Below are 23,649 nucleotides of genomic sequence, written 5' to 3' on the forward strand. Positions count from 1 at the left end.
AATCTGATAGTAGAGGAGAAAGAGATGAAGGGGTACTGGGAGAGGTGATAGGCAGGTGAGAAGTGGCCAATGGGGACTGGAAGAAGAGAGAAGGGAAGGGATTTTTCTTTAAATAACCAGAAGAAGAACTTCATATTCATGCCATTAGGTTGAAGGCTGCCCAAATGGAATATAAGTTGGTGCTCTTCCACCCCAAGGAGGAGAAACAACACCTTTTAGAAATATATTATAGAATAGAAAGGATTCAAGAAATGAAAGGTCGTCAGCTCAAATTAAATCTGAACCTATCTCTCCAGATGTTACCTGACCTGCTGAGTGTTTCCAGCTTTTTAAAATTTTTTACTACAATTTTTCAGCAGCTATAGAATTTTCCAGCATTAGAAGAGGATGTGAAAGGTTCATGCTGTAACTTGTTTTTGTTGGCACATTGGAAAGTGGTTGGCTTTGTGATAGGTGCAACAATAAAAACAAATCAATAGCTGTTATTTTGAAGGAAATACTCCCTTTTTCTGGTCTTGAAATGCCTTAACTAATTATCACAAACAGAAGAGAACAGAGTGTGACATGAACAGTCGAAATTTTTGTTTAAACAAGTTGTAGAATAAAGACTGATATTGAAATTTTGTTATACTTCCATCCAAAGAACCTGGGGTAATTCCATTTTCTTTTATGTATACTCAATGTATAAAGATATTGTGATGAATACAAACGAATAATTCAGGCCAGCTTTGTAGGTTCCAGTTATCTGCCCAATGGGATTAAATTTCAATGAATGAGTAAAGGCGCACAAGAAAACTTGTAGACTTTAAGATTCTCACACACACATTTACAATTTTTAATTATATTTTATTGAAGTACTTGGGTAATATTTTCTTTTATGTGCTGTGTGTGATATATATTTTGTGGGCGTACCATGGCCTGGAGGAATGTTGTTTTGTTTGGTTGTATATGTGTACAGTCAGACAATAATAAATGTGAACTTGAATTTTTTTCCCAGATCATACTACTTCATGGAGGAGCCTGGAACTGCAAATAGTTTTCAAAATTGTGTGACGAGGGACACATCCAGGTTTTTTAACCTTGTGTGTAAAGTGCAATGGTGTCCATGACATTTATGAGTGCCCTTATCTTTACTGTGGACCTGCCTGAACAATTCCTAGCTAATACTTTCCAATGTTGCCTCAGGTAGGTTTTTTGCATGTTTCTTCAGGGCCTCCATCATGACAACTCTGAAGGATCTTCAATCCTTCCTTCCCCACCAATTCTTATCTGCCAATCCCATTCTGTCCCCGCCTACTGTCACCCTGCCCAGCACAGACCTCCCTTCCCACTATCATCACAATCCAATTTACAATTGATGAATGTTCATCCCAACTTGGGTTAGTCTACTCACAACCTCGCCACCCTTCCAGCTTAGACCAGGAAATACTGATCTGAAGATAGAAACTAGAAACCATCAACCAGCAATCTACTGGTGGACCTCAGTGTGTCAAGCAGCATCTATGGGAGGAGAGGAACTGTCAATGTTTTGGGTTGAAATCCTGATGAAGGGTATATCCCCCTCAACAATTTATCTCCCCCCACAGACATTGCTCAACCAGCTGAGATACTCAACTGATTGTTTGTTGCTCCAAACTCCAGCATCTGCAGTTTCTTGAGTGTCCAGAGAGAAACACAAGTAGGCCATTCAGGCCATGAGGTCTGCTTACCCAATTAATAAGTTTATGGTTTTGTCTCAGCGCTACTTTCTTCTGCTGCATCCTTATCCTTTGATTACCTTAGTACTGCATCTGAAAATCTGCATTTCTGTCCAGAATATATCTATATCTGAGCCTCCTTCTTAGCTCAATTCATTACCCTCTGGATGATATGAGCAATAGAAAGGGATAAGGCAAGGCCTATTCACTGGTACACATTGCCTTTGGCCTTGTGTGCGACTGGATTCCCCAGCCATAGCAAACAAAATGCTCATTGGTCAGTTGCCCATAGCCTCTGTAACACCCCTTTACCTCTTCCACTCAATTTCTAAGCCATTACAATATAGAAATAACTACATTTTATTACTGCACATTTCAATTAACTAACACTCTGTCAATCATTCTCACAAGTGAATGGCAATAGGGTTATAAAACAAGCAAAGGAAAGAAAATTCAATAATACCCATCAATAGTCTTACTTACCATACAGCCACAACATTATACCCTGTGGACTCGGTACATTGTAACTCAACACTCTGGAATGTATGCCATTAGATTTAATTGCAGGTAGTGAGAAGGACTATCAAAACACCAAAGTCACTTTGCATCAACATGCATACATTCGGATATGGGACCAGGAGATAAACTTTGAATGACAGATATCATTCAATTGATGCTCATGAATCTGATGACTCATGAAGAAAAACGGAACTTTCATTAAACAAGAACTGTTACTGAAAATATAACAGGAAAAGAGCAGAGACGAAGTAGATGGAATTAAGCTACATTATTTTACTGTAGCGAGAGGAATGGAAATTATGAGCACACCTTTGTAAAGCAGGTTGATATGCAATGGTTAAAGGTTGATGTTAAGTGCCAATTAACAAAAATACAATAAAAATTCTTTGTGAAATTCAGATACCCATCCCAAAGAGTTGTTAGTGATGGAGAACGGTTCTTGGAAATTAATTACATTTGTTTCAATAAATTATTGGTTTTGTTACAAGCTTATTATTGTCACTTGTACCAAGATACAGTAGAAAAATTTAGTTTGTGTGCCATCCAGACAGATCATGCCATACATAAGTACATCAAGGTAGAAAGAAAATGGGATGCAGAATATAGTGATAGAACTACAGAGAAAGTGTGCGCAGCAAAATAAAATGAGACTAGGTAGATTGAGAGATCAAGAATTTATGAATAAACCATGCAAGAAAAGCAAGTTTTGTGTTTTCAAAATTTTTTGTTCATTTCCTGTTGAAGACCTACTCGTTAGGAATTTAGACTAGGCTCTTCCCATCACGATTCACTTGTTTCACACCCGGGCAAAGTGGGTGGGAGATGACTTATAGTTTACACAACTCAATCCAATTACAGTGTAAGAAATTGGATGAGCAGGTCATGCCCCAAATTTCATAAATGATTCAGGAAACAAGGAACACATCATGCTGATATATCATTCCCAGTATAGATCAATCTGATCTATATTTGATAAAATGAAGCACAATAAATTATTTGAAATATTACAGGAAACTCTAGATATAGATTCAAAAGACCTTCGCCTAATCAGAAATCTGTACTGGGAACAAGCTGCTGCTGTAAGAATATGTGGAGAAGTGAGTCAGTTTACGAAAATCACGAGAGGTGTTAGACAAGGGTGTGTTTTCTCCCCTGATTTGTTTAATGTATACCAAGAAACAATATTACAAAAAATAAGAGACATCTTGGAAATCAAAATTGGCGGTGAAAACATCAATAATTTCAGATATGCGGATTACACTATGTTAATTGCAAGTACAGAGGAAGAATTACAAAGCTGAATTGATAAAGTTGTTGAAGAAAGTGCAAAAATGGGTCTATCAATTGCAAAAAGACAGAATGTATGGTGATATCCAAAAAGAAGGAGAATCATATCTGCAGGCTGAGAATAAACGGGGAAGACATAAACCAAGTACACAAATTTTGCCTCTTAGGAAGCTGGGTGACATCAGATGGCAGTTGCGACATGGACGTCAAAACACGAATAGGGATGGCAAAAGACACCTTTACGGGAATGAAGAGTATACTGACCAACACTAAACTAGGCATGACAACCCGCCTCAGAGTACTGAAATGTTACATTTATCCAGTTATGTTATATGGCTCAGAATGGACAACATCTATATGGACAACATCTAGTAACATGAAAAAACAAATTGAAGCAGCAGAGTTGTGGTTTTTGAGGAGGATGCAAAGAACATCATGGATGAAACGAATATCTAATGAGGATGTCATGAACAGAGCAAGCACAAAAAGAGAGATAATGTATGAGATCATGAAAAGGCAACGTAACTTCATTGGGGATGTGATTAGGAAAGAGGAGTTAGAATGCACGGTAATTACGGGAAAGATTGAAGGATAGAAAGCAAGAGGAAGGCAAAGACAAATGATGATGGAGACAGCAACCAGAGAACTGGAAATGAATACCAATAAATTGATCCACTTGACCCAAAACAGGAGTGTGGGGGCCATGGGAGTTAAATCTCAAACTGGACATGGCACCTGATGATGATGATGATGATAGATCAATGGGTCGTTGAACTGGTAATGCAAGCTCGTAGACTGGTAGACAAGTTTCTACACACAAGCAGTGCATCATTTGAGCATGTCTACCCTGCCCACTATTCATGTGGTTCAATATGGATCATTTGCCATCCAACAAATGGCAGGCTCCATTGGGAGTGTGGAACAAGGATTAGTTTACATGGTGGGCAGATGTAACTGGTCTGTCTACAATACACCAAAGTAGGAATGTAGGTGTTTTGTCCTATGTAGGAAACTTTATTGCATAGTCCTCAGGGATTGGACATTAAAAATTTGTTGGCAGAGGCTTTGAACCTGCTTAAAAATTCCCCAGATCTGACCCATAATTCACAAGGTCACAATAATTAACTTTAGTCTGCCTATGTGTAGATCTTTCGAGTCAGTAAGGTGGTCATACATCACAGGGACTGGATCAAACTTATGCACCTACGGGAAGTAGATGCACTAAGAGTACCTTGAGGCCTGTGGCCTGAAAGGACTCCAGGTCAGATCCTTTAGAAGCTTCCCAGTGGAAAAGTACCCTGATGTGCAGTTACTGAAAGTTCACGACTGTGTCTTTTTTTTAAACCTTGTAATCAGTTAGTTATAAAAATGGACCCACCCAGGAAAAACAAACTTTCTGTAACAAATTTTGGGAGGAAGAAGGCTAAAGATCTAGCTGATAGTGTACAAATGTAAATAAAATATAACATTAAAACACTTACCTTTCTGTCATTCCTGAGCTAACCTACTACATCTCTCTGAACCAGGAGAAATTCATGCACTGTGCATGAATACACAAGTCCAGTTCTACATGGGGCCAATTTTCAATACATCTTCAATGCAGAATGAGCCAGCAGCTCTGCAGTCCCTGCTCAGCGGTTGGCATCAATGCTAGTCAGCTATTTATATTCATCAAGTCACTAAGTCTGTGATGGGTAGGGGCCAGGGGAGGTGTTAAGAGTTTATGTTTGCACAGTGAAGCAACTGTTACAGGACCAAACTGAAAGTTTGTTTGTCAAGATTGGATGATTGTTTTGGGACTTGTGGTCGATGCTGGGGAGGTGTTAGGTGAGGGAAAGGTGGGTTTCTTCACACAGATATTGCTTAAATGGAATCCAAAGTTGGGATTCGGAGATTCAGGGAAGGTGGCACTGGGTGGCTTTCTCATTTTCAACTTTACTTACACAAGGATCATTGTGTTACACTGGAGAATTGTGAATAGCTGGGTTGCAAACAAAAGAAAATTATAAATTATCTGTTTTACAGATCTGGAGTCACATGCTCATTGATTAAGGTAATGATAATTGGTGGTGTTACAATGCGAAGAACCTCCCTATACATTGGTTCAGGACTGGTCATATCATCATGGGGGAGTAAATAAGGAAATTAAAATGAACATTTCTTCCTTCTTGACAACACCTTTTGATTATAATTGTGTGCAATCTTTTTCTTCTTGCCATATCTAATGGGAAACTACCAAGGTAAGCTTGCTACTTACAGCTGATCACAGCTGGAAGTGTATTTATGTATACTGGCCCACTCCCTCCTGCAAGCTGAATTTTATCGAAGTCACCAACCAGATCAATGTCACTGCAACCAACATTTCCACAGTATATTGCCATGGATTTTGTAGTAATATTAACAACGAGTTTGCCTTCCTCACTGGGCCAAATGGTGGACTCCAAATCATCATAGAGAGTCACTTGTTTATTTAAAAAAAAGCTCAAGACCTTTTGGAATTTTTCAGCGAGCTTCAATCGTAATGATCTATTAGGAACTTGGCAAAGGGCGATAAAAGTTTAAATGGAGAGTCATTGTGGGAATGGCCATAGTGTGAGTGGGCTAGCGTCAAGAGTGGTTAGTTTCAGGCTTTAGCTCAAGAAGCAAAGGGTCTAGTTATGTTTCTCCTAAGTTTCTTTCTCTATCTATTAGTACATAGCTAGTGCAGTGAGAATGGATCCAGGGTCAGTGGTCTGCTCTTCGTGTGAGATGTGGGAACTCTGGGAGACCTCCTGTCTCCTAGACAACTACATTTGCAGTAAGTGCATCCAGCTGCAGATCCTTACAATCCATGTCAGGGAACTAAAGCTGCAGCTGGCTGATCATTGGTTCATATGGGAGAACAAGGAGGTGATAGATAGGAGCTACAATGAGGTAGTCACCCCAAAACTGCAGGAGGTAGGTAGCTGGATGACTGTCAGTGGAGGGAAAGGCCAACAGTCCACAGCATCCATGGCCATTTCCCTCAATAATAAGTATATCACTTTGGATACCATTGGGGGGTGGACCTACCAGGGATGAGCCACAGTGACCAGGTCTCTGGCACTGACTCTGGCTCGGTGACTCAGATGGGAAGGGGGAAGAAGGAGAGTACAGTAGTGATAGGGGATTCCTGTAGCAGATAGGAGATTCTGTGGATGTGAAAGAGACACCCAGATGATATGTCGCCTCCCAGGTGCAGGGTCAGTGCCATCTCTTTTTAGGTCACAGCCTTCTACAGGGGGAGCTGAACAGCCAAAAGTCATGGTACATATTGGTACAAATGATAGTGATAGGAAAAGGGATAAAGACCTGAGGAGAGAAAATCGGGAATTAGGTAGAAAGCAGAAAAGCAGGATGTCAAGGGTGGGTTTTTCTGGATTGTTGCCTGTGCCACACAGCAATAGGATGTTTTGGCAGATATATGTGTAGCTGACAAATTGGTGCAGGGTTCAGTGTTTCAGGTTTCTGGGTAATTGGGATCTCTTCTGGGGAAGGCATGACCTATACAAATGGGCAGATTACACCTGAACTTGAGGGGGAACAATATCCTCCCGGTCAGGTTTGCTGGAGTTGTTTGGGAGGTTTTATACTAATTTGGCAGGGGATGGGAAACGAAGTGATAGGACAGATGATGGGGCAGGTAGATTTAGTGTGTAGAGAGGCTGTGGAAGAGTAAACAGATGGCAAGGCAAAATTGTAGTCATTGGGATGGTTTGAAGTGTGGCTTTAAATAAATGGTAGGTTCAACAGTTTGGAAACTGAGATAAACTAAGAGGGAAGGAGAAGGCAGGAAAGGTTATGAAAGTCTCCAGAATAAATAAAAAGGCAAAAAGTTTAGAAAGGGATAAAAATTTAACTTCTGGTAACACTGGGCAAAATTGAAAAGGGTGATGAAGGACTGAAGGTGTTATATTTGATTGCACGCAGTATACTGAATAAGGTTGATGATCTTGTAGCACAGTTAGAGATCGGCAGGTATGATGTGGGCATCACTGAGCTGCAGCTGAAAGAAAATCACAGTTGAAAGTTTAACATCCAAGGTTACACATCGTATCACAAAATCAGACTGGTAGGCAGAGGCGGTGAGGTGGCTCTGTTGGTTAAAAGTTGGCTCCTTAGAAAGTGATGACATAGGATCGGAAGATATAGATTCTCTGTGGGTAGCGTTAAGAAACCGCAAGGATAAAAGGACTATGATGTGAGTTATATGCAGGCCAAGGAGTGCGGTACAAATTACAATGAGCTATGTTACAAGAAAATGATGGCAGAACAATAATAGATGGAGATTCTAGGAGCAATTCAGAAAGCACAGGATAGATACATTCCAAAGAAGAGGTTACAGTGGCTGACAAGGGAAGTCAAAATCAGCACAAAAATAAAAGAGAGGGCATAAAATATGGCATGATCAAACACTTCCCTATTGTCATGCACTTTAGTAGAAGGAAAAAAGGCAGAGACCATTTTCTAAATGGGAAAAATATTCAGAAATCTGAGCTGCAGAAAGTCTTGGGAATCCTTGTGCAGGAATCCCTAAAGGCAAGGACAAGGAAAGCAAATGCAATGTTAGCATTAATTTCAAGAGGATTAGAATCTGAAGTCATGGACATCATGCTGAGGGTTTCTTGGTATTGGTCAGTCTGCACTTGGAGTATTGTGAGATGCTTTGGCCTGTTATCTAAAGATGTGCTGGCATTGGAGAGGGCTCAGAGTTGGTTCACAAGAATAAATCCTAGAAATGAAAGGGTTATCATACGAGGAGTTTGATAACTCTGGGCTTGTACTTACTGGAATTTAGAAGAATGGGGGGGGATTTCATTGAAACCTATCAAATATTGAAAAGTCTCGATAAAATAGATGTGGAAAGGATGTTTCCTATAGTGGGGAGTCCAAGTCATGGGCATCTTTAATGCAGGCAATGATATGTCCTTTATTAGTATGGGTATCAAAGATTATGGAGAAATGACAGGAGAATAGAGTTGAGCGGGATAATAAATGAGCCATAATTTGACAGGCCAATTGTCCTAATTCTGTTCCTATATGTTATGGTCAAAACAGTACAGTACTCAAACTCTACGGTACTCCTACATACAGCTAAAGGCAACATCTACAAGCTGCTCTGGGTCAGAACAAACACATAGAAGTGTGTTCCATCTCTAGCTCTCCAACTTACTATAAAACTTATAACTTATTTTATTATATGTCCTACTTCAATGAAAGTTCTTCACCTGAAACGTTAACTCTGTTTTTTTCTCTCCACAGGACGCTGACTGACAATTTGAGCATTTCTAGTATTATTCGCAACAATAGGAGGGATGGATAAACATCCAGATAAGCATTCCCATGAAATAACAGGGGCAAACTCCTCAAGGGAATTAGAGGAAGATGCTGTAAAATCTAAGGGTGAGCCCGACTCTAGGTTGCACATTAAACAGGTTATGCAGAATGTTAAGTCTATTTTTACTGTCATAAAATCTGTGTCAGGGGCTTGTCCTTTTCTCATCCTGCATCAATCATGAAGCATTACTCCAGAAAATGTTCTTTATTATATGAGCGTAGGCCTCCATTAGTCTCGACAGACCATGGACTTGTGCCTTGGAAAGTTTCCAGGGCACTAGCCTGGGTAAGGTTTTTTTTTAAATGGAAGACCGGCAGTTGCCCAAGCTGCAAGTCTCCCTTCTCCATGCCACCGATGTTGTCCAAGAGAAGGCTATTAGGACCCATACAGCTTGGCACCGGTATCATCGCAGAGCAATGTGTAGTTAAGTGCCTTGCTCAAGGACACACACGCAGCCTCAGCCAAGGCTCGAACTAGCGACCTTCAGATCACTTAACCACTTGGCCACGCATGAAGTATGTAGTGCATGAACCAGTGTAGTGTTTTCAGTGAAAGATTAAAGTGAAAACTGAAAACTCCACTTTGGTTTTTGAAAACCCACAAGTAGTGACACTTACAAATTCTACACACAATTCTAGCTACTGAGATTCGGAAGAACACATGATACAAAGGCAACCCATTCAAGCATTTGCTAGATATGGAGACACAAAAGACTAACGTTGGGATGTGGAGCAACAATTATTTATTTATTCATTTAGTAATAAAATGCAGACTAGATCCTTTAGGGCCTTTGAGCAATGCTACCCCAGCACCCTGACTTAACCTCAACCTAATCATGGGACAATTTACTATGATCAATTAATCTACCCAGTACATCTTTATATTACGGAAGGAAACCGGACACCTCAGAAAAATGGGGAAAGCCCACACATTCCACAGGAAGGAACCACAGAGACTCCTTACAGATGACACTGGAATTGAACTCTGAACTCCGACGCCCTGAGCTATAACAGTGTCGTGTTAACTGCTACGTTCCGATGGCGCCCAATCTGCTGGAAGAACGCAGTGGGTTAAGCAGCATCTGTAGGAAGAGAGGAATCATTATGGGCTTGAGTTAAAAACCCTGCATCAGTACTCAGAGTTTCAGGATTTCGACCCTAAATATTGACAATTCTTTTCCTCCTACAAATACCAGATATAACTATGAAGGAAAATAGAACATTGCTCTTTCACCTTTAAGAATACTGGTTTCAAAAGAGCTGAGGGATTTATCCATGATCTGGGATTAGGGGAAGATTGCAGGGTTCTTAACCCTTGCCAGTGTCAGTTAATCAGAAGAAACCATTTATGAATATTACCTGACCTGAGCCAAGGAAAAATTTCTTTCCTGATATCATAAGATACAATGCCTTGTAAGTAATATCTCAGTAAAAGAAGTCATCTCCCAGTTGATGTTTTGACAGGCACTCAGCTGTGGACAATCTAGATTGGATGTTAAATGGGTTCAGGAAGCCTACTACCAAACCAGACATTATCTGGAATTAATTCTCTGTCTAACAACTAGATCATTTTTCAGATGCAGTCAAGTAAAAACTCACTTCTCCTACTATACTCATAGAGCCTCAAGAAAATTGATGTCAATATGAAACAAACCCTTTGGCTGGAGTTGCCAGTCCCTAGTGAATTATCTCAGCTTCAGGGCATTATCAGGATCGCATCCTTGTCTGGTCATCTTCAGCTAGCTCAATATTGAATTCCTCATTGTCTTGGTGTGGGAAGTGTGAATGTTCATTGATAATTGAGCAGTATTCAGTTCAGTTTGAAACTCTAGGCAAGTCTACATGATGACTACATGTGGTGAGGATGAGATGACATTCAGGCATGGAAATTCTTTGCTACTAATTAACCTATATCACAGGTGTCATGCAATGACCATCTCCAACAAGAGAATACAACAACTCAGCTTTGACATTTAAAGGCACTATTAGTACCTAATATCCCAAACATCAAAATGCAGAAGCCACCATGACTAGAAACCAAAGTAGTCATTCAAAACCTACAGCAAAAGGAGCAGACCACAGGCTACATGTTCTATTCTGAACAAATGACCTCTCTGTCTCCCAAAGCTTTTCCATTTATAAAAAGCAGATGGAATACACAGATTGCCTGGACGCATATAACTCCAACTTTTATGAAGCCTGACAACAGCCATTCAATTAGAACCTCATCTGCCACTCTAAACATTCACTCCCTCCATGACTGACAGACCAAAGTGTTGTTATGCACCGCTGACAAGATGCACAGAAGCAATTTACCAAGCCCCTTTGAACACCCATCTCGTAAACTCTACCACCAATGATGATAAGGGCAGCTGGTACACAGTAACATCACTGGTTCTTTTCCAGCTGCATGGTATCTTGTCACGTAAATATTTAAAATTGCTTCTTTGAGGCTGATTTAAATTCTAGAACCACTTGCCTTACACCACAGTGGGAATACTTACACACAGACAATGCAGCAGTTCAACAAGCTGCCTTGCCAGCACCTTCAAGGAGAAGGGAATGTGCAACAAGTGCTGGGCTTGCAGTAACTTAGAGCAGTTCAGCACAAGAACAAGCCTTTCAGCCCACCATGTCTGCACCAATTATGTTATCAATCTAAACAATTCCTATCTGCCTGCACAGTGTCTATACCCCTCCTTTCCTCACCTATTTATGTGCCCATCTAAAATGCCTCAAGCTTTTCTTTTGTACCTGTCTCTCCTGACAGCACATTCCAGGCTCCTACCATACTCAAAGTTCAACACTCAATGATTTGCTTTGCAAATCTCCTTTAAGCTTTCTCTCTCTCACCTTAAATCAAACCTCTAATATTTGACATTTTCAACCTTGGAAAAAGAGTCTGACTAACTACTGTATAACTCTTATTAATTTATATATACCTCTTCACCTCGCCCCTTCCCCCAGCTCTCATGTTCCGAGGAAACCCAACCAACCTCTCCTTACAATCAGCAACATCCTAGTAAATCCTGTCGATATCCTCCACATCCTTTCTCTATTGTGCTTACTAGAACTACACACAAATGTAATACCAAGTGTGGCTGAACCAAAATCTTATACAGCTGCAACGTGACTTCCCACCTTCTGTACTCAATATCCCAATTAAGTATGTTGTACACCTGTTGCACCATCAATAACTCTGAGACGTGAGTTAAGGTAGGCTTTTATTGGCTGGAAGAAAGCACATGCAGCAAGTGACCATCACACAACATCCTGGAGACTGAGGAAGGGTCTGTGGCTCCAATCGCCTTTATACCGGGGTCTGTGGGAGGAGCCACGGTCTGTGGGAGGAGCCATAGGAGCAGTCAGCGGGGGCGCGTGTCCAGACAGGTATATGTAGTTCACCACAACACCACCTTTACCAACCTAACACTTGTGCTGCCAACTTCAGGGAGCTATGGATGCACCCTAGATGCTTATAAACACCAATGTCCTCAGGGCACTGCCATTTACTGTATAACGCTAGTAGCCTGCATAAGATCAAATATCTTTTTGAAGAAAGACAGGTCTACAAAAGTTATTGGACTTGGGCCTTGGCAAAACATTTCTATGGTTATGGAACTGGTATAAATCCAGTCTTTCACCATATGAGAGTGAGCTCAGTTTTGTTTGGCCTGAAATAAGGAATGGATTTACCTGTTAGAGCTCTGATAGATTTGGTTGATGTTGCTTCCAGGTAGCCTGCTGGCTGAACTCCGATGAAGAGGTACAGAATGACGAATGGCAGACAGCACTTGCCCGTGAGGAACGCGATATACCACTAGGGGCTGATCTCCTCTTGCAAACTGGAATGTAGACTGGCTTCTACGGTTTGTCTGAGGAAGGCAGGGTCTGGTCTGTTGCATTACTCCACCATCACAGGTCCTGGTGCATGCAGTCCAAGGACCCCAGCTGCCCCACAAACCATGAGGCTGGTCTTCTGCAAAGGTGTCAGCAATCTGTCGTTTCATCCGGTTCGATACCTTTCACAGCAAATAAGAAAGTATCCGTAAGCATCCTTGATGTGGTTTTTCACTTTTATGATTGTAAACTTGATTTTGTGGCAGACTCCTGTGATTGAGAAGATAATTACACCTTTCAAGTACACGCAGCTATTGTAGTGTGACATCATACAGCCCCAACATTCACACTCTTACCACTATATTTCCTATTCCAAATTTTAATTTTTTTAAAAAAAGTATTCCCTTTCTGGATCCAGGAGAATACCCATACACCCTCTTGCATAAAGAAACTGTAATATCCTGGTTTAAGACCATGCATTATTTCATTAAAACAGTAATGTTGTTAGGTATTTGATTATTTTGCAGATTTTCTCAAAATATAATAAGAAGATAGTTTAAGCTTCTTTGGTCTCTCCTCATAATCCAAAGCTTCTTTTCCCTGACATTATTTGAACAAACTTTTGCTGCCACTTCTTAATGGCTGTGAATTCTCTGCAGAATTAAAATGGTCAGAACTGGAGAAAACTGAAGGGTCATTTTAACTGATACTGTATACAGGGTTAACTCAGCCTTAAGTCTTATTCATCCCAAACCCCAGATCCTCTTTCGATCTTAATTGAGGATTGCTTCCATTTTCAATTTCCTCCTCTTCAAATTCCTCTGTGTCATTACTCCTAAATATCATTTTCCAGCCTCCTGCAACTTTTCAAGAACTTCACATACCTTCTTGTTTTAGCCAATTTCCCTTGGCAACACTGCCTTCAATTGTCTACACCCTAAGCTCTGGAATTCCCTCCTCAAACCAGTCAATCGCTCTCTCGCTCAGCTGTTATGACAACCTACACTTTGATCAACATCTGGTCGCCAATCTTATAGCTCCTTATGAGGTTTAGTGTAAAAATTTGACTGATAACACTTCCAGAACATGCCCTGGGATACTTTACTTCATTAAAGTTATCTAATGAAAATTGCAGTAGACATTTTTTTCTTTTGCATGCTACAGCTCTATTTATAAAACTTTATTCTTTATAAAGGTTTTATCCCCTCATGTCAGTGACAACTAACAGCATTATCCCATGATTAAATCAATTTTCTACAAAATAAAATGATTGTTTAGTATATTTTTTCTGGCTAAATATAATCAGTGACAGGAGAGAGAGTTTCAAAAGACTTGTCTGGAGAATGCTGGCATTTTAGCCAAGTTGCCCAAGCCAACCAACTGAATCTCTTTGAACCAAAAATATGCTTCTCTCTCCCAGCTTTCAGCCTGATCTGCAAAGTATTTTCAGCATTTACCATTTTTATTTCAGATTTCCAGCTTTGCAGTATTTCACATATAAACACAGAACAGTACAGCACATGATTTGGCTTGTGGTGTCTGTAATGAACACTATGCTAAATTAAACTTCTTGCTGCTCATGATCCATATCTGCCCATTCCATTCATGTTCATGTATCTATCTAAAAGCTTTTAGACACCACAACTTTATCTAGTTCCATCATGACCCCTGACAGCCCATTTCACTTTCTATGTGAAAAAACTTGCCCTATACAATGCCTGTAATTTTTTCCTTCTCTTAAGTTCTATGCGTGTCCTCTAGTATATGACATTTCTACCCTGAGAGAAAGATTCTGATTGTCTACCCCATCTAGGTCTTCTATAATTTTATAAACTACTATTAAGGTTTCACTCGGCCTCCGACTCTCTAAGAAAGAGAACTCAAGTTTGTCCAATTCCTCCATATAGCTCATACCCTCTAATCCAGGCAGATCCTGATAAATTTCTTCTTTACCTTTACCAAAACGTGCACATTTTTTCTGTAATGGGGTGACCAAAACTGCACACAATACACTAAGTGTGGCCTAACCAAAGTTCAATACAGGTATAACACACAAAATGGACAGTCAACATTTTGGATTGAGACCCTTCTTCAGGACTGTAAAGAAAGGGGGGAGATAGCTAGTTATAAAAGGGCTGGGGCAGAGTGAGAGCTGGCAAGAGATAAGTGAATCCAGGTGAGATAAGGGATATACCAAATCTTTTCCCTTTCTCACTTGGATTTACCCATCAACTGCCAACTCTTGCTCCATCTCTTCCCCCAACCCATTTATATTGACCATCCCCCTCTTTATTTCCTGTCCTGAAGAAGGATCTCAACCCGAACCATTGACTGTCCATGTCCCCTCCACTGACGTTGCCTGACTTGCTGAGTTCACCAGCATTTTGTGTGTTGCTCCACGGTTTCCTGCATCTGTAAAAACATCAACTGTTTTCATCTCCAGAGATCCTGCCTGACTTGCTGAGTTCCTCCTCCAGCACTTTGTACGTGTTACTGTATAATCTCCTGTTTCCTTATAGCTGCAACATGATATCCTGATTATTATACTCAATGTCTCAATGGCTTAAGAACAGCTTCTTCCTCTCCACCCTCAGATTTCTGAATGATCCTTAAACCATCAATGTTGCCTCATTATTCATCTTTTGCACAATTTATTTATTTTTCTAACTTACAGTAATTTATGTCATGCACTGTCATTAAATTTCACATTTAATGATAACGAACCTGATTCGGATTCTGCCCCAACCAATAACAGCAAGTGTGATACAACTCTTCTTTACCACCCTATCTCTTTGTATGTCAGATCACCTGCAATTCCATCAGTTTACTCAAATAATGTTAGTTCCCTTGTCAACACCATTCCGCTGGTCATTTCCCTATATGACTGCAGCTTGCACTTCCACAAATTAGCTAAGCAAGTATGAAGGATGTGGAAACATATCTACAAAATACATTAGGTGACCTCATTTTCAGTTTTAAATCTGCCCATTAATGTTTGGAGTGACTACAGCAAAATTATGTTAAAGACTTCAACTGGACCACAGACCTGTTTTTTTTAAGGAAGTGAACAGAAAGCAATATATTACAGATACTGGAAATCAGGCATACAGGAGATGCATTTCTCAACATTGCTGATTATCCCAAAGACAGCCAGGGAGCTCTCTCCTTAATGTCAGGTACTGAACATACCTTAGGCCATCTTCAATGTTAAATGAGGTCGGTCTGTCTCTCTCTCCCTCCCTCTCTGTTAACCCCACAGTACTATCCTATGTCAACCCAGGGACTGTCCAAGTATCAGCTGGGGGACATGGCCAGCACTCCTCCAATACTAACTCATGGAGCACCCACAGCCCAATGCAAGTGTTGATCTAGGGGCTCCTACAGCCCTGTCCATCAACCATGGGCTGTCGCAGTGTTTGCCTGCCTTCCATTATCTTTGACCTGGATACCTCACCAGCATGATCTTGATGCCGACGCTGATGGGCTGGGTACTAAAACATGCTGGATAACTGAGCTTTTACTGTACAGACAGATATACTAGGAATTTGCAGAAGGCATGCAGGCTTCTATGGTGAGAAACATACATTTTTAAGTCCGTCATTGACTCTTTGCCAGTCCTGGCTAAGGTTAATCGTGTGTATATCTTAAGATGCTGAAGGAGAAAGAACAGGGTTGGGGGGGGGGGGGGGGGTGGGTGGGGGAATGTCTTCGGAAAGATGAGAGATTAAATGAGTGATGAAATAAAGTGCTTTACATTATGTTATACATTAGCATCATTGGCAGAATGAACATGTCAAATTGATAACTTTTCATCAGAAAGTGATGAGTTCAGAAACATGATACTGTTCTTGTGGAGCTGTACAAGAAAGAAACAGAACCAACACCCGAAATCGCAAAAGGAAAACACTATAGACGATGGAGATGTGAAATGGAAATAGAAGGTGCTGGTAATTTGCTGGAAGTGCTGGAAATAAAAAAATGCTTGTCAACCTCTGACAAATCAGAAAATGTAAACACTGGTTTGTAAAACTACAGCAAGATAAATTGCTTCATCATAAGTACAATTAACAAAGAAAGCATCACAGCACCTCTACTTCCATAGGCGTCTGTGAAGATTCAGCATGACACCTAAAACTCTGATGAACTTCTATAGATATGTGGTGGAGAGTAGATTGACTGGCAGCATCTGAGCCCAGTATGGAAACACCAATGCTATTGAATGGAAAATCCTGCAAATAGGAGTAGATTTGTTCCAGTCTATCACTGGTAAACTCAAAACATTCACAGGAAAGCAGCATCTATCATCAAGGATCCCCACCACCCAGGACATGCTCTCTTCTCACTTCTGCCATCAGAAAGAAGGTGAGGAGCCTCGGGATTCACACCACCACATTCAGGAACAGTTATTAACTCTCAACTATCACACTCTTGAACCAAAGTGGTTCACTCAACTTCATTTGCCCTATCATTGAAATGTTCACACAACCAATGGATTCACTTTCACAAACTCATCTCATGTGCCTGATATTTATTGCTTATGTATTATTATTACTTCTTTCTTTTTGTATTTGCACACCTGTCTTTTGCACACTGATAAAACGCCCAAGTTGGTGTGGTCTTTCATTGGTTCTATTGGTGTTAGTATTCTATTATGGATTTATTGAGTATGCCCACAAGAAAATGAATCTCAGGATTGCATATGGTGACATGTATGTACTTTGATAATAAACGTACTTTTAACTTTGATCTCATTGCTTCAAGCTGCAGCCGATACCTATTCTAACATTCAGCAGCCACAGATCAGCAAGATCCAAGCTAGTATTGCTGCTAAATAACAATGAATGATCATCAGGATTTACATATTTGTGGTTTATTCTGTCAGTTTGGCGCCCAGAGGCTGATAATTATCTACACAGAAATCAATCCCCAATCTCAGTGGTGTTCCAAATATTTTTAGCATAGGCTTTTCTTTGAAAGGATGATCTTCCAGCAGTTCTAACTTAAAGATTCAGTTTGGGATCTAAGAACAGCTCCACCTCAAGGCCAAATAAACTGCAGGAAACTATCAGGGAGAACACAAGATATTTGACTGAAAATGACAAAGTAAAAGAAAGGAGTCAAACAGGAAAGTTAGCTATCTGTCCTCATACTGTTCCAGATTTGGAACTCTTTAACAAATTTACCATTACTAACATAAAACAATACCCCAGATAATAATTTGCAAACTTCTACACAGTGATTAAAGAGCAATCTGCCAAACTAACTGTGTCATCACAGAGGGGATTTGTAACATCGTGCAAAGATTAACAATCCAGAGCAACTGGAGAATTTAAAATAATTCTGAAATCTCAAAGTTAGCGTTAGTTACATCAAAAATAACCTAAGTAGATTACAGATACTCTTCACAGAAAGTTCATCTGTGGCTCTGGACTCAAGGCAACCTGATGGTGGCTGAATTTTATATGCCCTCTGAAATGCCTAGCAAGTCACTTGATTCAAGAAGAATTAGAGATTGGCAGTACAGAAGTGAGTTTACCAGCTATTCCCACACTCTGGGTGAATAAATTAAAAAAGGAAATTCCTTCTGTTACTTTTTATGCATGAGTCAAAGTTCTATTTGTGTATCTCTGGATTTGCATCGGGCAATACCATTCAAGAGGAAACATGAAGACCCCAGTCACTGGAACTGCAGATTCACACTGGCAAATGTGTTTCAGAGAAAAACCCACTTTCTGAATGAGGAAATGTCCAGTCTCTCAAAAATGTCCTGTGATGCTGGGGACAGGAATTTATTCATGTAATGCATTGTTAAACTATTGGATTACATTTGTTAGTTGGAAATATATACATGTCAGTGATCAGAAGAAGAAGCAGGGAGTAGGACATCCCTGAGCGAGCAGACCCTCAGGTCTCCTCTGCCATTCATCTAGATCATGACTGACCTTCTGCCTCAGCACCACTTTTTTGCATTATTGCCACATGTCTTGACTCATTTAATGTTCATTAATCTATCTCTATTTTGACTAAATTTAATGGCTAAGTTTCCATCTTCCTCAGGGCAGAGAATTTTCCTCAGGGCAGAGAATTCCAAAGATTCAAAACCCTCTGTGTAAAGAGAATTTTCACTTCTCAATCTAAATTCTTAGAAGGTGATCCCTGACTCTCAATTCTTCAACCAGCTTGTGCATCCTCCTTGCATGCAGTACTGTAAGAGTTCTGTAAATTTCAGTGAGATCCCCTCACAACACAATGGGCCTAATCTAAACAATTTCTCCTCATATGGCAAAGTCACCCTCCCAGGAACTAGCTCTATGAATTCTCACTGAACTTGCTCTGAGGCAAGATTATTCTTTCTTGAGAAAGGAGACCAAAACTGTGCCAATACTCCAAGTATTCTCACCAAGGACCCCATACAATCATTCCTTTTCCTATATTCATATTCTCCAAAAATAAATCAATAGCACAATTTGTTCCAGATAAACCCCTTTTTTCATTGAACTGCAGAGTATAATTACAAAGAATATTTTTCTCCACACCTCAACCCTCAATCTGATTTTTATGAAAATTTTACAGGACATCAATGATGTCGCTATTATTCTTCAGTGACCTAAAGATTCTGAAGGTTCCTTTGGGCTGACAAAAGTCCCTCACTTATCCTAATTCCCCATTTCACTTAGCTGTACATTATTCCAGTTACTTCACGAGTGCAGAGGGAAGGAACTTGATTTTACATCTAATATAGCAGCATCTACATGATGCACTTGGCTTCCCTCCAAAAGTTGCAGCTCCTGGACACTTCTATTCCACACAGTTAACACTGCTCTTTCCAGGGATTTCTAAGCATGAAGTCACCACCTTGCAGAATTTTTGCTGAGTGTGTTTCTTCTAGCCCTTAAGTTGCAAGTTAGCCAAAATTTACATCAGGAACCATCAATTATCCTGAAATTATGCTAGCAGGCCAGGGCCACGTTCTGGAGGAGATGCTCTCCCATAGATTTACAATCAGCTAAGCCTGTCTGAGAGTGGAAGCTGGACCCAGATTCCAGCTGCATCTTCACTTTTGGACCTGTAGCAAAACCTCCAGCTGGTAGAGAAGTAAATATTATGAGGGCAAACAAGGATTGATCTATGGAACCAGTAGTGCTGTCTCACTGTTCCCGGAATCTGGCTTTGATCCCACCTTCATGCACCATCTATGTGGAGTTCTAATGCCCCTTCTGTCTCAAGTGTTTCCACTGGGTGCTTTAATCACTAGCCACATCTCAAAGACCGTAAGACAGAGGAGCCACTCAGCTCATCAAGACTGCTCCGCCAGTCCATCAGATGAGCCAAAGGGTTCACTGGCTGTAAATTACATTTTAATATATGTAAATATCAAAAGAATGAAAGAGTAGGTGGACCTGTGATCAACAACAAATTTCAGGGAAAATAGGAATGAGATTGATGGTATTCAGCCCTGGTGGGTTAAAAGTCCTGAATCCCATTGTAATGTGAGGATTGGCAAGAAACCCCTGCCATTCCAACTAGCACGTCACAAAATGGTGCCGTAATACATGATTATTTTCTCCTGGGACTGGACATTAGCCAGCTCTCTCTGAAGAGAGATCAAAACCAAACTCCATACCTACACTGCCAGCTTACTGATAGAGAAGCACAATTCATATCACACATGTGGTGTGAATGGAATCTTAATGTCTCACATTCCCAGATGGTTTAGTAAAGCAAAGCAAAGCAATGAGTCACTGGGCTTCAATTCCAAGTATGCATATAACTTGCACAGTGCCATTGGGTTAGGGCAGAGAAATTCAACCAGTTTTCTTGTTCCTGATCACTACCACGAGCTAATTAAGGGTAAATATGCAAACACAGATCTCCTTTGTTATCAGGTAAATGGAATTAATATAGACAGGATTTGATGGTTGGCATGAACATGATGAGCTGAAGGGAGTGTTTTATGTTCTGTATGTTGATCAGCTTCCTTTGATTATCTATCACAATAATGATTATTACATAGCTTCACAAGTTCACACACTGGACATCATATCAATGGAGTTTATTACATTTGGAAATACAATACTTCCCTCCAACATGGAGTCAGTAACTTCAGAAGTCACTGGGGTATGGTAGTTATAATGTTGGGAAGCTAATTAACTAAGAGAAATGTGGGAAACCTTCCAGTTTATGATGGGCTTACAGTTTAAGATGGTGCTACTGAAGATGAGTGACAGTTTACTGGTAAATCACAAGGCAAGAGAATCAACGAAAACATTACTTATGCCATCTTTCATGATTGTGGCAAACTATCGCCGGAGGCAGACAGAGTAGGACTGGCTCAGGGGATGAGCCATGCTGGGCACTGCCAGGTGCGACTTGTGCGAGTCATCGGGTTCACAGATGGAGTTCGTATAGCTATCGGAGATGGAATGAGCAGTTCAGAGAGGAGTCAATGCAGAAGGTTTTCGATGCCCATCTCCCTAACCTGGGTGCAAAATTGGATTACTCCAAGCACCAAGATGACTTGGTGAGATTGAGAATGGCTTTGGGCAAGGCGGCCCAGGCGTTTCGGGTGCCAGTGTCCAGGTCCCTGAACTTGACACTACTCAGTGCTTGGACAATTTAAACACCAGCACAGATAGACTGGAAACCCGAGTGTCAGGTACAGAGGCAAGGGTCAGGATGATTTCACTCGCTGTCCTGCGAATGCTCATTCCTTTCTCCGTGGTGCCGAGGCTGTGAACTGAGCTGGGTTTCTGCCCCACTGCAGTGAAAACCGGGGACCGAGGCTTGGCTTGGGCCTGCACTGGCTGCTCCAGGAGCAGATCAGGCACTCAAGTCTGGTTTGGGGTGCTGTTGGCTTGCTTCTATTGTTTGCACGATGTCTTTTATTTATTTTGTTTATTTTTTCCTCCCTCTCTCCCTCCCCCTATTTTTGGCCTTTGCTTTTTAATTGAGTTATTGAAGTTTCTTGCTTTGCGGCTGACTATAAGCAGACAGGTTTTAAAGGTGTAAAACGTATACACTCTTTGATAATAAATGTGCTTTGAAATTTTGTGTAAGATCAATTTAGTCTGTATGCGTCAATTAAAACACTGAAAATAATTTCATTTGAGGTTATCTGTGGAAACCAATAAAAATTGCAAATGCTGGAAGCCAGAAATGAGTCAGAAAATACTGGTTGCATTCAGCAGATCAGATCAGTTACTAATCTTAGAGAAACATCAGACAGGTGCTATATAACTCTTCATTCAAACATTGTCTGAAAATAAGGTTACTTACTTATTTATGGCTTTCTTCAGGGTGAGTCAATAGATATCACCATCATGCAACTGAGCCACAGTTAGGGACGGGCATTAAGTAGTGGCCTTGTTGGTGACGCCAGCTGTGACATACTTATTAATTTTCTCAAAATGCATCCTTCCACTCTTCTGTCCACCCAACCATATGTACAAATATAACTGCCTGTGCTCATCACTTTTTGTTTTAATTTTCTCCCCCTAGCTCTACCATGCTTTTTATTATGGGGCAATTTGGTGTCTTATATCCAGGTAGAGTTGGATGGTGAAGCGATAGAATACGATCAACTTGAAATTTAGTTTTTTTTTTAGCTACAATGACTAATTTGATCTTGCCCAGATGATTTCTTTCAGACCAGAGAAATGTTGCCCAATTCCTTAGCCTTTCATTGTCGATCCCTAGTGATTCACCCTCCAGTCTTCCTTTTCAGTACAGGTTTCATGGTAATTTCTTCTGATGATCATCATTACTACTCAGACAATCACATCCATTCAAGCCTTGTTCCAAGATGCTCTTGCCTTTTCTGCAAGAGTCAGGTTCCAGCTGTTCTAGTCTTCTGATGCAGTTTGAAATTAATGCCTCAAGTTATTTGTGCTAATTCCTCTTCCCATAAATACAGTTGATTTAGCTCATGTTTATATATATATTTCATGGTGCATTGATTTTAAGTGGTCCATATGCTGTTTTATGGATTTGAACATTTAACATCCATTTGTTTTTCTTTAAGATACATTTCTGTACATTCACATAATCTGCTGGAGCCAGGTCCTTCTGTTTCACTCTTCATGCACCAAATTTTCTTCACCTCAGCCTCACATCCAGCTACACCCGTCCTCTAGATGGAGGGTCTCTATTCAAATCATCGATTATCCATTTCCCACAGATGTTACCTGACCCATGAAGTTCCTCTAGCTTCTGTGCTTCCTCTGCCCACCAACAACCAACCTCGTCTGCAAATCTGCCTCTGCTCCTTTTGGCTGCCTTTCCTACATATTCATCCATTTCTTTTCTCTCTTTCCTCATTCTCCATCCTCCACTGCCTCTCTTCACCACCCCCAACTTTCCTTTTCAATCATTTTTAAACTGGGTTGAGTATCTGTCATGTGAGTAATGTGGCTGAGTATGTATACAGCACATTAATCTACATTCAAATCCACACACAAATATATTTTTAAAAAGTGCATTCCCCAAATAAAGTCGCTTTGGAAGAAAAACAGGAAATGTTGGAAATACTCAACAGGTAAGGTTGCCCTGATACATTAACATTCCACCTGTACTGCCTGACTTGATGAATATTTCCATCATCTACTGCTTTCATCTCAGATTCCAATATCTGCATCTTTTTGTTTTCAAGTTAACTCTCTCAGCTGAAAACTCACTAGAGCTCACAAAAGTTCATATTGTGCAACGTTATTGGAGATCTGTTTAAACTGTGCACGTTCCTACGTCAGTTAATTATATTTACATCAGTAATTTTTGTTCTTGTTTTAAACAGCGGTAAGAGATTTCTTAGTTATCAAGTGTACTTGACCACAAGACAGAGGAGCAGAATTAGGCCATTCAGCCCATCACATCTTCACCACCATTCCATCATAGCTGATCCTGGATCCCACTCCACCCCATACACCTGCCTACTCACCATACCATTTGAAACCCT

At 40.5% G+C, this 23,649-nt stretch overlaps 1 protein-coding gene across 2 annotated transcripts in view; it reads right to left on the reverse strand.

The window, feature by feature from the left end:
- adamtsl7 (ADAMTS-like 7) overlaps positions 1-23,649 on the reverse strand; it is a 501,077-nt gene that overhangs the window by 409,930 nt on the left and 67,498 nt on the right. For both annotated transcript variants that reach the window (XM_059965295.1, XM_059965294.1), the window contains one exon: positions 12,555-12,880. In XM_059965295.1, coding sequence (XP_059821278.1) covers positions 12,555-12,880 — 326 coding nt within the window. The remainder of the gene's footprint in view (positions 1-12,554; positions 12,881-23,649) is intronic.

Source organism: Hypanus sabinus, chromosome 3 (genome assembly GCF_030144855.1).
Source record: "Hypanus sabinus isolate sHypSab1 chromosome 3, sHypSab1.hap1, whole genome shotgun sequence".
Taxonomy (NCBI): Eukaryota; Metazoa; Chordata; class Chondrichthyes; order Myliobatiformes; family Dasyatidae; genus Hypanus; species Hypanus sabinus.